The 16810-nt window shown below is 38.7% G+C and overlaps 1 protein-coding gene across 1 annotated transcript; it reads left to right on the top strand.

The window, feature by feature from the left end:
• Positions 1-999: 999 nt before the first annotated feature.
• On the top strand, positions 1000-14367 carry snupn (snurportin 1). Its single transcript, XM_044357007.1, has 9 exons — positions 1000-1119; positions 3037-3201; positions 3439-3622; positions 3917-4021; positions 9896-9992; positions 12198-12295; positions 12459-12536; positions 13040-13120; positions 13321-14367. The coding sequence occupies exons 2-9, from the start codon at positions 3044-3046 to the stop codon at positions 13639-13641; spliced, it is 1122 nt and encodes a 373-aa protein (XP_044212942.1). The 5' UTR covers positions 1000-1119; positions 3037-3043; the 3' UTR covers positions 13642-14367.
• The last annotated feature ends 2443 nt before the right edge of the window (positions 14368-16810 follow it).

The following is a 16810-nucleotide window of genomic DNA, read 5'->3' on the forward strand; positions in this document are numbered from 1 at the left end:
ACACAACTTTCAGGGCATAGTTAATGTAATCAGGCTACAAATTATGATAATGAGGATTAAAGTAGGTAGGAATTATAATGAAGTTAATAATGATAATGATAGCTATTATCTAGTATCATCATCATCATCATCATTATTATTATTATTATTATTATTATTATTATTATTATTATTATTATTATTATTTGTAGTAGTAGTAGTAGTAGTTGTTGTAGGTTAGTAGGCCTAGTAGTAAGCCCATGGTATTACTAGTAGTAGTAATATGTGTTGGTGACTTTGGCTTCCTAAATACATTAGTGTATTATAGCCTTGATAATCTGACAACAGAGCAATCAGACTTTTTTTTAACGAAACCCGTCATTGTATTGTTATGTTTCCCTAGTTCACACTTTGATCAAATATCTCTTAACCACAAGATGTTCAAGTTTACGATAAAATGTAGTTTTTATAGCACCATTTGATATAAAAGCATACAAACACAGAGTCAGAGGAAAGGTCAATTATGCAGTAGAACACTAATTTTGAGATACTTGTACTTTATGCTACATCATACTTCTACTCAACTGTATTTCAGAGAGAAATATTGTACGTGTTATTCCACTACATTTATTTAACAGCTATGCTTAAGTTTTAGACTTTACATACAAAACATATAATCAGTTTATAAAACATGATATATTGTTACAGATACATTATATTACCAAATAGTGCATGAAGTTGTTCAAATCAACTCGGCCAGCATACATCAATATACAGCTTATATGTTAATATATTCATAATAATGATCCAATAACATGTAATGGACACTTACTGAGGCCATTCTGCATAATGAGTACTTTTAGTTTTGATACTTTTAGTGCATGCTAATGCTTACTTATGTACTTTTACTTTAGTAAAATGTTCAATGCAGGGCTTTTAATTGATTATTTTCATAGTGTGGTATTAGTACAATGTATTTCTATTTCATTGTTATGTATAATTTGCACTTTCAGTGTTTCCATTTGCTGCTGCAAAACACTCCGGGTTAGTTTGTTGCCATTAGTCGGCCAACTAAAAGTCGCCACTGGTGGGAAAGATGACAGCGTGACGCCTCAGCTTCAACCTCCCTGCATGTCCAAGGTATCTATTTATCTAATTTATTAACTATTATCAACCCAAACCTCATGTCCAGCGCTTCATTTGCACCTGATATTTATGTGTTAGGAAGTAGAAATGTTAGCAGTTACGTAACGTTCTAGAACCACTGTTGCTAGGGATTGGTCGGCCCAGTGTATGCTAGCAGCTTTAGCACAATGCTAACCGCTAACTGGCTGGCTAGATGTATCGTTAGCAGTCCCCGGGCTTTTTTTAACGTAAAAGCCTGTTAGAGCCTTAGGAGATAAATGAAGGTTTATCAACCGTTTACAGTGTGTTTGTCGTATGTGTTTATAGCTTGTGCGAAGGTTGATGTGGGTGAAACGTAGCTGCTGTCAACAGACGTTAAGTTAACGTTCGCTAAGTTTTGTCACAGTTCAGTGTGTGACTTATGGAAAAGTATTGAAATTAACTAACCAAGTGAGGCCCTCTCAGCGTCTTACATTGTACTGGGAGTCATTTAGGGAACCACTGGTTGAGGATAAACAGACAGGAGCAAATAGGCATAACCAGATGTTGACAATGACTGTCAAATTAGATGTTTTTGTGCTTACTTCATGATACTATCACGATATTTTGCACAGAATATTGATCTGTAACTCATCCCTTTACAGGAAACTATCTGCAGGACTGCACCCACTGATTATTTTCATTATCAATTTTAGAGCTGCAATGATTAGTCGATTAGTTGATCGACTGAAAATTAATCGGCAACTGTTTTAATAATCGAATAATCGTTTTCGTCATTCTTTTAAGCAACAATGGCAAAAAAATTGCTGGTTTCAGCCTCTCAAATGTGAGGATTTCATGCTCTGTGTTGTACATGATAGTAAAGTGAATATTTGGGGGTTTGGGACTGTTGATCAGACAAAACAAGACTTTCGAAGACATCATCTTTGACTCTGGGAAACTTTTCACAATTTGACATTTTATAGACGTAATGATTTATTGAGAAAATAGTCAACAGATTAATCGATAATGGAAATAATCTTTAGTTGCAACCCTAATCAGTCTGTCGTTTATATTTTTGCTTAATGAATTGATCATCTGGTTTATGAAATGTCAAAACTATGGAAAACAACTATCTCAAGTGTTGAGCCCAACTTAAAATGATTTTATTTTGTCCAATCTCCAAAACAAAAGTCATTTATCAATCAAAAATGTGTAATATTTGCTGGTTTCAGCTTCTCAAATTCAAGTATATGTTGCTGTTGCCTGTTTTGATATTGTAAATTGAATATTTTGGGGATGAAAAAAAACCCCATTTGAATCACAGCCATTTGATGTCACCTTGGGGCCTGGGAAATTGTGAGAGTGTGAGAATTGTGAAATTCACCATTTACTAACATTTTATAGACTAAGCTGTCCAAAAAATAAATAGCAACAGTTTAATCGATAATAAAAATAATTGTCAGCCCAAATCTAGAAGAGACTGGATAGTTCAAGCAGAAATCATAACCTGAAAGGGAAGAAGCAACAAGGGATTATATTCTCAATGTGTGTGCTACATTATGAAAAGCTTTCAGTTTCAGATGTTTTAGGCAAGCTGGGATGAAATGGTGCAAAACAAGAATACAGTGACATGAACACAAAAAATGCCTGCATCCCAGTATTATAATCCCACCCAAAATGCATTATAACATAACAGAAATGTTGTCTATAATATATCTGAGGTGTTTAGAGCTGTGCTTAAAATAAGTAGCCTAGTACTACTGCAAGCTGCTCCAACTAGAATGAATGTATAAAATGCGTGACACTAATAATGACATTATTTTAATATTCATATCTGCATAGTGCTTAGTCATGAATTCATCAGCCACATTGTCTTTCAGTATAAGTGGGTGGAAGAAGGGAAGTACATTAAAAAGCACATTACATATTCATTGCTGCGTTGTTTCGCAGAGTCCCCATGGATGACCTGACCCAAGCCCTCTCGGCCAGCTTTGCTGTGTCCAAGGAGCCCAACAGTACGGCCTGCCCCCACCCTCGGCTGGCCCAGTACAAAAGCAAGTACAGCGTGCTGGAGCAGAGCGAGCGACGCCGGCGCTTCCTTGACCTACAGAAAAGGTAAATGTCTGAACATTTCAGTATTTGTCCGTTACAAATGATACTTTCATTGAAAAATGTGCTGCAGTTGCCCTAATTGTTGTTTGATTAGTTGAGGTTTAGATTTACTGGTGTCAGTTCAGGATGAAATTTCAGTTATTTCATGTTTTTTGTGTACAGGCATATTGCACGGATGTATTAATTTCCGAAATAACCCCACAATGAAAGCGTCTGCATGAGCTTTTCTTTTTATCTCAGTAAAAGGTTAAACTATGTCAACCATGCACGGCGTCTGGCTGATGGGGACTGGACAGGAGCAGACAGCGATGGGGAGGAGGACATGGAGAAAAAAGAAGAGGGGGAACGGGAGCAAGATGGCAAAGCAGAGGAAGAGGAGATGGAGATCGAGAGGAGGAAGCTGCCAAAACATTATGCTAACCAGGTTAGCGTTTGACGTATTATTACCCAGAGATGTCACTCTTATTCATGTGTGAAGGACAGCACGTCAAGTTCCTGACAGCTGCATTCTTCAGTTTAGCCAGCAGAGGGCGCTTGAGTCTCTAGAATTACAGTCCTCTGACCCTGGCATGAGACTTTCTAATAAATCACGTACTTCTGTTTGTACAAGCTTCTTGGATGTTGACAGACTTTTCCGTAATCAGTCTTTGACTCTTGAATGCAGTATCGATGAAGATGAAATGCAGAGCTTGTTTACTAGGTTCCTCTTCCTCCTCAGCTCATGCTGTCAGAGTGGCTGGTAGATGTGCCATCAGAACTGGACACTGACTGGATGATGGTGGTCTGTCCTGTCGGGAAAAGATCTCTCATTGTTGCCTCCAAGGTAAGAACCTTTCACTGCTTTTCTTTTGTTTCACCTGAGCTCTCATTCCTCTTCCTGAATTTCAGAATTCAAGGAGTTGGCAGGTAATTATTTTAAAGGTACCACATTAAGAATTCATCACATGTAGCAACGTTAGTCAAAGACAACTAAGAGTTTTCTTATTAACTGATGAATTAGTTTCTTATCTCTGCTGTTTCTGATATGTCATCTTCAAGCCCTGATCGAAAGTCTTACCACTTTCCAAATTTGATGATTAACAGCAGTCAGGACCTTTTTCTAATTTGAATGCATTATCATGGCTGTACTGAATAAATACTTTGAGAGGATTACTGTATTTCACTTTTATTGCTTGTAAATTCAACACTGCATTCTTGGTATTGGGGAGAATGAGTGAGTAAGATGAACCAACCAGTCTGAGCAACCCTACACAAAATAAATTAACGTGGGCGTACAGTTAAGAAAAAATAAAAACTTTCCTGAATCTATGACGAAAGCAGTAAAGCTGAAGTGATTTCATAGTACTATAAAGATGTTGATCCTTGTATCTAAGGTGTGATATGAGTACTGTATGAATCATACAATTTGAATCATTTTAAGCCTGAGTCATTATGTGAAGCCCTTTTACCAAAATGGTGACTGTGGGACAAAATATGCAGCTGTGTATGTAGTTATTGGCATTTCATTTAAAAAACATCAATAAATACTGCAATACTTACTGTAAACCTGCTACATGACCACAAACAAGAACAGGGGTTTGACACCCTTGTGTGTGTGTGTGTGTGTGTGTGCACTAGACACACACACACACACACACACACAAATGCACGTACACAAGCCACACCAGTTTTGCAATGATTGTGTTGAGCCCCACTGCGCCTTTTCACCTATTTTGAAATAAGAGAAGTTATGGTTACTCTCATCTAAACCTGAATTATGTCATTAGATTGTGGTACAAGAATAAATGACGTGAAGTCTGGTTTTGTGCTGGAAAGGCCTCTCGTGACACGTGGGAGTTAACGTTTTAATTTTAAAAGTCCCCCTTTTTAAAAAAAAAAAAAGTGTTTGGCTTACTGTTAGTGCACTTTACATCTCTGAGATTTACCGTGCAGAATGATGTATGTATAGTGTTTGACACTAGAAGGCTGTTTTCACATTCATCTGCTGAAGGTGGAAAGTTTCTCTGTGCTCACCTTAAATCCAAATTAAAGGCATGTATCTATGAGCAGGATTCGTGACATTACGTGTAGTAGTCTAGAGCCAATCCTAAACAATCCTTTCACAAGTGTGATTTGGAAACTTGAAGCCTCCAGTGCATATTCACTGAGAAGTAGGAGACATCTTGTGTCCCGCCAGTTAAACTTTTGAACCAAACCATATTTGCATATTCACAGATTCTGTGTTTTCAATGAGGAAGTCAACTCAACTCAAGTCAAGTCAGTTTTATTTATATAGCGCCCAAATCACAACAGAAATTATCTCAGTGCACTTTTCACATAGAGCAGGTCCAGACCGCACTCTTTAATTTACAGAGACCCAATATTCCCCCATGAGCAAGTACGTGGCAACAGTGGCGAGGAAAAACTCCCCTTAAACTGGAAAAAACCTTGAGCAGAACCGGGCTCTAGGTGGGCGGTCATCTGCCTTGACCGGTTGGGTTTAGAGAGAAAGAGGGAGGGGGAGAGGGGAGAGAGAGACACAGAGAAGCACAGCAACAACAATAATAACAATAATACTAACAGAAATGTGACTAATAATAGTAGAGAAAACAAAAACTCCGGGGAAGATGCCAAGATAGTAACATGCACTAATGGGGCATGAATGTGTACAGATGGCGAGTGAAAGGAGGAGAGAGGAACTCAGTGCATCATGGGAAGTCCCCTGGCAATCTAGGTCTATAGCAGCATAACTATGGGTTGGTCCAAGGCAAGCCTTGGCCGGCCTTAACTACAAGCTTTATCAAAGAGGAGATGTAATTTAAAAAATAGCAAGCAAAAATATGCAAATTATTACTCAAAGCAAAGCATTTTATGTCTTAAATAATGTGTGGAGGGTATCTTTAAAAATTTTCCTCCATCTTGGGCTATATTTAGCTAAGATACCAATGTCTTTTGTGTGTCATTGCTAGCAGTGATTCCCAGTCCCCGGGTTGTGGACTGGTAACTGGGCCTCACAACATTTGCTACTGGGCTGCCTGGAAAAGATACGTTTAATAAAACTTTATAGGATATTTGTGCCGTCTCCTTGAACTTGGCACAGTCTGTCTGTTCTGCAACTGTCCTCATCTCTCCCTGTCAAACCCGCAACAGCAGTCAGTCATCACCCACTTAGCTACTCAAGTCTGTCTGTGCTGTTTTTCTATTACATTTGCTACTTGCTAACATGAGTAAAAAGCAAAAACATTAACAGTTTTAGAGATTGCTGGAGAGTTTCTTCAGCAGAGGTAAGGAAGATAAAAGGACTCAGTGTTTCCTGTGGAACAAGAGGTTTGCCGTGGGGGCAATGTGAACCGGAGGGGTCGGTACTTCCCAGGCAAGTCACCAAGGCGTTGGATTATGCCTACGGTACACTGGAAGACTTTGAAAAGGCCTTTTAAAATACTAAGTCTAACATCCTCTCACATCTAAAGACAATGTGTCATAAGTCACTGAGTTTAGTCACGAACTATAAGATGTTGCAAAGACTAGGGATCACTATTTGCAAGACTTTGCAATTTTTTTTTAACAAATAAAAAATTTTTATTTAAGATTTTCCAGGATGTGTGTGAAAAACGAGGTATTTTTACAACATTAAAACAGCTACACAGTTTATACAGCTGCCCACAGAAACCACCTTCAACCATTAACTATCTGGACACAGCACTTTCATTCAGCTGCTGGATGTTGGAGTATTTCTGTTTTGGAAACCCCACAAACTATATGAAATGTAGTAGAAACAGCAGCAGCCTGGATAATTACACAAAGGCAGAAAGTCACAGGTTTAACTCCTCTAACTGGCCTGAAATCATGTGTGAAAAAACAGTTAAGTACACTGCAGACACAGCAGCTGACAGAATGAGAGCGTCATATTATAGAGAGAAATATTAGCTTTTTCTGGATGAATAATGTTAACAATGAGAATGCTGAGCTTTTAAGTTTCATCAGGAGTCATTAATAACACCATCAAAGACATCATGTTTAATCAGGAAAGTAGTTTAAAAACACACACGCAAAGGGCAACCATTTACTGCATACTGCTGTTAGAAACTGAGTCCAATAAGCTGATGATTAGCCTGATCAGATACTGTCAGTAATAAATATAAACACACATTAGTACACTGTAAACCATTAATCAAACCTATAACTTACATTAGTCAAGGTCAGACAACCTTATCATACTTTAGCAGTTAGTTAGTGTTTCTGTAGTGACAAAACATAAAAAATATACGTTAGCAGTTTGAATTAAACTGAAGCCCCCTGCACTCTCCAGGGAAAATATTACGCCAAACTCCCTTCAATAAATATGACATATTAATGATTCCTTATGTTTCAATTCCTATGTCAACAGTCTTCTTGTCTATTTGGCATCAATATAATCCATAAAGATAAGATGTATTTCCATACAAACTTCACATTTTGGATCTCTTCACCTCAACTGGCTACCAGCCTCAGTTGGTTAGCTGTGCCATTTTAGTGGGAGAAGAATGAGACCCACCAAGATACCCGTGGCAGCTCACCATGGCAAAATGTTACCAGTGTGTGTGTTATAATATTTATAATAGCCATACATTTGACTTATTATTTTGGTCATGGCCCCCCAACCACTTTCTTTTTTTGTTTCCATTGGTTTTTTGCACAGTCCACCAAGCAAAAAAGTATTGGGAACCCCCAATTTACAGAAAATGCTCAGAGTCTGGAGTTTGGATTTACACTTGCCAGTAGTTGTAGGCAGAAAATCCAGATTTGAGAGGCAGGTTGGAGCCAGGCTGAAGCTGAGGAGGTACTACCAAGTGGCCGTCACCACAGCTCAGTGTTGAGTCACGGCAGACATGTCAGTCAAATCAAACACACCCCCTTTTAAGCCTTAATATCCACTAGAGTGTCTTCTCTTGTCACCAAGACATAAAATACAACTACCCTATGTTCTTGTGAGAGAAATGTAGTCAGAATTTGAGATTTTTTTCTAATTTACTTTGTTTCAACATTGCAACATTTGTTTTTCTGCAGAAGCGTTAGGTGTGAAACAAGTGCCTCTTTAACCTCGCACCATATATCAGTCTTGTGGTTTATGAGCAATGAAAAGGCTTGAAAATGCTTATCAGCATTAGATACCAATTACTGGTAACTGTCTATCCTATTGTCGCACTGGCTCTTGACAAGAGTTTTCCTCTCCGTTGGCACACACAAACCTGTTGTTGTAACAGTGTCACACATTCCACACCCTGTGATGCAACCATCTATAATATCATATTGACTGTGCACCGACAGTCATCTGGTTCCTCATGTATTATTTCAGATCTTGACCTCATTGACGACAAATCAGTAAAACATCACAGCTCTGCACTCTTTACAAAACGAGAACTGAAGATCCTTCGATAAACGGAGACAACAGATGATTTCCGTTGCTTGACGAAAATTGAATGAGACAAGTTTTATGTGCGTGCAAGCGCTCAGATTTATTTGTCAGTGTTGGCCAAGTTTTTTATCTCTTTTATCTATCAAAGCTCCTGTGCAGCTCAGTTGGGACTGTGTGGGGGCTTGATGCCTGTTGGGACTATACCAAAAAACTTTTTCTCAACCATGACCTCATTTTTAGGTCCCATAATTCTCATGACCCCAGCAATTACAGTCATCAGTTTGTCGTGTGAATATGAGTTACACCTTATACCATATTTAATTGCATTGAGGGAGCTCTATAGAATATACAGAAGTTGTTATGTACATAAATTATTTCTGGGAGATAATTTAGTATTATTGTGGAATAGTTTCACAACATTATGATCATATTGTGTTACTGTTTTATCTAATTCTGTTGTTTAAAATGATGATTCCAAGCAGATTTTAATTAAAAACTAACAAACTGAGTTTAATTGTAATATAAACTGTATCTATTAGAAGGATATTTGTATTGATATTGGGATAATAATTTCAGTTTGTTTAGTTCAGATCAGTTTATCAGTTTTAAATTGATAAAAACTCAGAATTGATTGATTGCATGTGCAAGACACCTATAATGAAATCTTGGCCATAATCTGTGTCAGATTGCACAATATCAATTTCAGGCTATCAGATTGTGCGCTGAATATGTGGTGAATCTTAGCACTGTGACGTAAATAGAAAAAAGTGTATGAAAGTAGAGGCACATCATCCTCTTGCAGAGGTTTTGAAAATGTGGCAAAGTCACACAAACTTCTTTTTAGTTTCACCTCCATTGTTTTGGTTTTTGTCTCACAGTGCGATCCAGGATCACCATTTTAAATCGAAGACCAAAGATTTTATCACGTTTTTCTCACAATTGTCAAGTTTTGTCTCAAACAGCCGCACAAAGTCGCACAGTGTAAAGGGGCCTCAGAGCTGCTGGTTGCCTGGCAGTCTCAAAGTTTGTTACCTTTGGACAGAGCCAGGCTTTTCGTTTGTGCTTGCAGTCTAAGATAAATGCCTCCTGGCTGCAGCCTTATATTTACTGGACAGATATGAGAGTGGTATTGATCTTCTCATCTAACTCTTAGCAAGAAGCGAAATAAGCATATTTCCCAAAATGTCTAAGTATTGCTGCTTCAAAAGTAGGTGCCATAATGTCATAATGCTATGCATACACAAATATCTGACCTTTTAGTAACATTTGTCTCTTGCTCGTATATTGTCTCTGTTTTTAATGTTTTGTTTTGGGTTTTTTAAGGGTTCCACCGCAGCGTACACTAAAAGCGGCTACTGTGTGAACCGTTTCCCCTCCCTGCTGCCCGGTGGGAACAGACACAACTCTGCCATGGGAAAAGGTAGGTGGACCCGCTTTATCTGGAACTCACTGATTCACTAAAATGAACGCCTACGATAGGTATTTTAGCAACATAAGAAAGTTTTCCACCAACAGCAGGATCTCCCACTGGCTCCCATTCACACAAATTTATTTCAGTTTCAAGTTATATTCCTTCAGATGTAGAACAACATCGAAAGAACTTCCAACTTAGAAGATTTATTCATAAAACTTTATTTTAAATTCTAGTGGAGATCTCAAATTTCCAAATAGTACCAAATATGTCAGGATTACTTTTTGATAAATGTGCATAAAGTTATGCACAAAACATTTTTCCAACCTTAAAAGCTGGGTGTTAAAGGGTTAATTAGAGCAGAGATACAGTTTTGTCATTGGCTGTTTGTTGACTTAAGAAGGTTTTTTTGGCCTTTGTAGCTCAAATGTCTCGAGGCACTGGTTGTTCATTGTTGCACCGTCCTCAGGGTGGTGTGTGGGGGTTGTTGAGTGTCTTGAAATTCCTCTGGTTTGGGAATTTTTTGTTACAAAAGCTTCTTACAGAACCTGAATGTAATTTGCACAGCCAAATATACCAGAAGATATAGTAGTTGAGATTATAAATGATAATGTACAGTGCTGCTTGAAAGTTTGCAAACCCTTTAGAATTTTCTCTATTTCTGCATTATTATGACCTAAAACGTGATCAGAATTTTACACAAGTCCTAAAACTAGATAAAGGGAACCCAATTAAATAAATGAGACAACAACATTAAACTTATTCATTCATTTGTTGAGGAAAATTATCCAATCTTACATGTTTGTGGGAGGCAAAAGTATGTGAACCCTTGCTTTCAGTAACTAGTGTGACCCCCTTTTGCAGCAACAACGTCAACCAAACGTTTCCAGTAACTGTTTATCAGCCCTGCACATCGGCTTGGAGGAATTTTAGCCCATTCCTCCTTACAGAACAGTCTCAACTCAGAGATGTTGGTGGGCTTCTTTGCATGAACTGCATGCTTCAGGTCCTTCTACAGCCTATTTCTATAGGATGAAGGTCAGGACTTTGACTCGGCCATTCCAAAACTTAAATTTCCTCTGCTCTGACCATTCTTTGGTAGAGCAACTTGTGTGTTTAGAATCGTTGTCTTACTGCATGACCCACTTTTTTGTTGAGCTTCAGTTCACAGACAGATACCTTGACATTTTCCTGTAGAATTTGCTGGTACAGCTCTGAAGTCATAGCTCCATCAATGATTGCAAGCTGTCCTGGTTCAGAGGCAGCAAAGCAGCCCAAACCGTGATACTACTGCCACCATTTCACAGATGGGTTAAGGTTTTATGCTGATGCAGTCTTTGCTCATCACCAAACATAATGTTTCTCATTTAAACCGAAGGTTCGATTTTGGTCTCAACCAACCACAAAACATTTTTCCAATCACCTTCTGGCTTGTCCACATGGTCTTGAGTGAACCATAGACGGCAGCAATGTTCTTTTTGGAGAGAAGTGGCTTTTTTCTTTGCAACTCTGCCATGCACACCATTTATATTCAATGTTCTCCTGATGGTGGACTCATTAACATCGACTGTAGACACTGCAAGAGAGGCCTTTAGTTTCCTAGATGTTACCCTGGGGTCCTTTTGACCTCCCCGACTATTACACGCCTTACTCATGGTGTGATCTTTGTTGTTTGACTACTCCTGGGGAGGGTAACAATGGTGTTGGATCTCTTCCAATTGTACACGATCTGCCTGACGGCCGACTGGTGGAGTCCAAACTCTTTAGAAATGGTTTTCCAGCTTAGTGAACATCAACAACTCTTCTTCCAAGTTCCTCAGAAATCTCCTTTTGTTCAAGCCATGATACACTTCCACATACCTGTAATGTGAAGCTCGGACTTTGATAGTGAAGACCCAGATTTCTCTTCTTTAAATAAGGCAGAGCTGCCCAGACTCACACTTCATTGTCATCCCATTGGTTGAAACACCCGACTTTAATTTCCCCTTCAAATGAATTTATAATCCTAGAGGTTCAAATACTTTTGCCACGCACAAATATGTAATATTGGATCATTTTCCTCAATAATAAACAAGTATAAGGTTTTTGTCTCATTTGTTTAATTGGTGTCCCTTTATCTAGTTTTAGGACTTGCATGGAAATCAGCACTGTATGTTTTATACCTGTGTATGCTACATAACTGTAAATTTGGGCCTTTGTATTTGCTCCATGCAGACTACACAATCCTGGACTGCATTTATAGTGAGGTGGACAGAACGTACTACATCCTGGACGTCATGTGCTGGAGAGGCCACCCGGTCTATGACTGCACGGTAAGACTGGCTTCTAATCCTCCAGCAATCCAGGAATGCTTGTCTAATTGCTTAAGTAGCAAAGTCTGGGCCACAGATGTGCTTTTTTGCCACGTTGCCATCTCATTGGCTCGGGATTGGGAAAGGAGTTTTTTGTTTACAGTGCTTGTTTTCTCATCAACAGACCCAGTTCCGTTTCTACTGGCTCCAGTCCAAAGTCCAGGAGACGGACGGGCTATCAGAGATCGCCAAACGCAACCCTGTGAGTAACAGCACTAGGAACAGAGCCTCTCCACTTCATGCTCCTTCTTTCCTTAGTATTGTTATTTGAGACACTGTAACATGTTTATTCAATCGTTTCTGCTTTTTGTATTTGTTGTGCTTTATGCGTAGCTGCACTTGAATTCCCCATACGGGAGAAATAGAGTCCTGAACTTGAACCTTGAACTCCTAGGGGGAAACGAGGAAAAGGGAAAATTAAAGGCAAACTCATTACCGTCTTCAGGACTAATTGTGCACTGAAGTGATTATTGCACACAAATATTCAAGATTATGGTGCTTTGAGGAAATCTGAGCGAACTTTGAGTTCAAGTTCCACTTCCTAATCCTCAGCGTTTGTGTGGTACAGCCTCGTTGGGGCTAAATCTGGCTTAGTCCTTGTAGAGTAAACTTGCCATTGCAAAAGCAATTTCTCACATTTGACATGAAGACAAATTGTGTTTGGAAGTAACAACATGGTGCACTGATTTTTGCTTGGTCCAACAGTTCCGGTTTGTGAGCCTCCAAAACACAGACTGCACAGCAGAATCGATTCAGAAAGCCCTGGCAGCTGAATACAGCTTCAGCGTAAGAACAGATCTTCAGTCCTTTATCCGTTTTCCACAAATCCTTTTCTCTGCTGCTGTAGTTAACACTGCACATAGTTTTAGTCATATAAATACTTGAAATGCTAGGTGTTATTATTCATTAACTTTATATGATACGGACACATTTTGTTTGCCTCTAATCAGACTTTGATTAGTTTAATTCTGTGTTTCTGGCTGCAGGTGGATGGTCTCCTCTTCTACCACCGGCAGACCCACTACACCCCTGGCAGCACCCCTCTGGTGGGCTGGCTCCGCCCCTACATGGTCACCGACATCTTGGGTATCGAGGTTCCCACCGGAGCCCTCACCACCAAGCCTGAGTACGCCAGCCACCAGCTGCAGCAGATCCTGGAGCACAAAAAAACATCGAGTGAAGTCCGCCCCGCCAATAGAAGTGGAGGCTATGAGTTAGAGTACCTGTCCACCCCGAGCCAGGACGGTGGGGACGCAATGAACTTCTTGAATCAAAAGCCAATAAGGGAAGCACACATGGAGATCTGAGTGGGAGGCTTTAAGAAATGCAAATCGCTAACTCAGTGTTTCTGAATGATGGCGGCCCACATATGGCTCTTTAGAATGTCTCCTGAATGGTTCTGCAGATCTGACCAATTGCAAAGCATGGCTAATTCTAATCCGGCACTGCTCAGGACGCCCTCAGAGTGCAGATTAGTAGAGCTATGCTGTATATGTGTCCTCTATGGCTAAAACTCAAGCCTGCCAATTACATCTTAAACCTTCTGATAAACTCAGAAACTGATTTAGTTCTTTGAGAATGACTGGACAATATTTAGCCACTATGATTATTATGTCACAGTCTGTCATGCAGATTACTTTCACAACACCATGAGTAGTCACACACGATCAAAAAATGTTGACGAGAGGTTTACTGTATGAGATCTAGAGCAAGGTGCAGCTTGGTACATTTTGTGGTCATGTGTTATTTTGCTGCTCTGCGCACTTTGTCTTTTTTGCATTTTTAAAACAGATTTCACATAAGAAACTTCTCATCCTCATTGTTGTCAGCTGTTTGCAGGTTTTCTTCTACAACTATCAGACTGCATTTTCACGTAGTGTTTTGGACAGATGAGGCGACTGGTCAGACCCTGTGAGATGCTATCATGCTGAACAGCAGCAGAGACGTGGACTTTTACCATTTAATGTTAAATTTAAAATTGCTTCTAAGGTGTTTTAAAGTGTATGTTCCTAAATAAATGTTTTTTTATTGGCTGTCTGTGCTCCTGTGTTAGTAATTGGTCATTGGATTTATAGAGTTTTGTTGAACGTAGTGCTGTCAAAATTAACATGTTAATTTGAAATATTTAACACCTTTACTGTCTTTCAGAGGCTGTAGCGAGCTCAAAGCTAGAGTGAAGATACTGATATCATATGAAACTAGACAACCTAATGGATCCATTTGTACCAACCATGTCATGCTAGCTTTTCAGGAAGCTGAATAACGCTCCAAAGTTAGATTAAATTTCAGCGAGGGGTAAAGGTGTCCCTTTAAACTCTTGCCCTCTCTCTCTCTGTGTCTTCCTTGTGTGAATCTGAATCTTTCCTTGTTTTTTTTGTTCATATTTGCATGGACTATTGTGGACCTTGTTGAAATTCAACTGGCAACTTGAACACGGAACACATTTATTGTTGTTAATTATTTATAATAGTGCATATAAGAAATTATTGCCTTCTAAGCTGATATCTAATTTTAATGGCCTTGATGGTTTTAAATTCAACTGGCACTTTAACATATAGGCCTGGGCTTTGTCCTTATATCTGTTACTGCATAATAGAAATATACCTTTCAAGCTGACAGTCAATGACCTTGATGGTTTTACTGGAAATCTGTAGTTCACAGTAGAGAATCTGTGTTCAAACTTAAAATGATGCTATTAAACAATAGTATTTGAATTTAAATATACTTCCTTGGTGTTGATTCTACATTAATTCTGTTATTTTTACATTTTAATATCTATTATTTGAAGCTTCAATATTAAGAAAAGTGATTAATCACAATCACAATATTCCAGTCAGATCAGTTCTCCAGAAATGATTTATTTTATAGAGGAATTTTTGGTCAGTCTAGTGACTTTGTTTTAAGGGTGATTTCCTCAGTGCGTGGACGATGATTCCTCATTTCTTCAGTAACACCACTATGACTCACAAGCCTCAGCTGTACTTTGTGTTTAGCACTAAGTAGTAAATGTTGGCATGCTAATAACACTATTGTAAGATGGTGAACATGGCAAGCACTGCTAAACATCTGCATGTTAATTTTGTTTTTATGAGCATGTTTGTCCCAAGTACAGCCTCACTGGGCTAGCATGACAAGTCTTTACCAGAAATTGTAGAAAGTCATTTCCCTGCTCATGTTGTTGATTTACAAGTGCATTACTAAACAGTGTTGCCTCTGTAATAAAACAAAGACTAAATATATATATATATATATATATATATATATATATATATATATATATATATATAAATATATAAAATTTTGATAGAAAAAAAGGATGTTTTTGAGGCTCAAGGATTCAATTTTATAACTGCTTCAAATTTTGAAACCCCCTGCTAGCACATCAGACCTGCCTGTACATGCACTGTCAATATGACTGCAAGTAGCTGATGTTCCAGTATGGTAAGACATGACTCATACTGCTGATACCAGCGCTCATCAGCAGTATTCATGAGCATCTTCCCCTCTGCGCTGAGGTTACCGTGCCATTTGCGTAACACTGAAGAGCTTGGCGGAAATCAACAGGAAAAGACGTGAAAGTGCCCTATGGGGTTGTGAACTTTGAGCGATGCATGCCAACACATCCTCTGTAAAAGAGCACCTAAGTTCATAGCTACAGGTTATCAGATCTTGGCTGTGGCAAGTAATTCACAATTTCTTGGAAAGAGAGATGACATGATTTTCCTTTTACTTTTGTTTTCCTGTTCTAGTTAAAAGACAATTTCGAAGTAAAGTTTCAGGTTCAAGTTTTTAAACTTCCTGGCTCTGTGTCCCACTTTTACAAACTGTGGTCTGTTTCTCTTGAAATTAATTGTTAGTGTAACTTTAGCTGAGGTAGTAGTTTGGTTGACCCCAAAACATTGTGATTCCTTTTTAAACTCAGAGTTTTGTAACACTTTTTCTTGGTTTATTGGGTCATTTGGTGGTATATTTTGTGTCTCAATGTCCAATAATAAGACATGACTACATTTGAGGCTATTTCCAGGACTGCTATTGATGAAGTATAAAATTTCAAGTCATCTAAAGAGTACAGGATTTTGTTTTTTCTCTTTAGAATCAAAGAGTATGTTGAAAAATCAACTATGATCATACAGAGAGAGGTAAATGCTAGAAAAGGCTCTAATATCTTCACCAACTGCTCCTTCACTTAACCAACACGCACTGCAGCCAAAAGACATGATGTGTCTTGTGTTTGAGCCACGACTCATTTTTTCTACACTGGAAAAAAAAAAGAAAAAATCTCATTTTCTCCTTTTCTTGCTTTTTATGATGATATCACACCACCTACACGGAACACTGACAGGTGAAAATAACATGTTCACATCCCGTCTGTGGGGCTCGTTATAACTCATTCTGGGAAACGTAGGAGATCACCGACTGAAGTGGAGGAAGGTGCATGATGCAGCTGAGGGAAACTTGGTATACCACAATACCAGA

This window comes from Thunnus albacares, chromosome 7 (genome assembly GCF_914725855.1).
Source record: "Thunnus albacares chromosome 7, fThuAlb1.1, whole genome shotgun sequence".
In the NCBI taxonomy this organism is placed as follows: Eukaryota; Metazoa; Chordata; class Actinopteri; order Scombriformes; family Scombridae; genus Thunnus; species Thunnus albacares.

Bases quoted from the DNA above. Each gene is read 5' to 3' on its own strand.
- snupn (XM_044357007.1), top strand. From the start codon at position 3,044: ATGGATGACCTGACCCAAGCCCTCTCGGCCAGCTTTGCTGTGTCCAAG. The intron at 4,022-9,895 runs GTAAGAACCTTT...GGGTTTTTTAAG, and splicing joins CTCTCATTGTTGCCTCCAAG to GGTTCCACCGCAGCGTACAC. The intron at 9,993-12,197 runs GTAGGTGGACCC...TGCTCCATGCAG, and splicing joins CAACTCTGCCATGGGAAAAG to ACTACACAATCCTGGACTGC.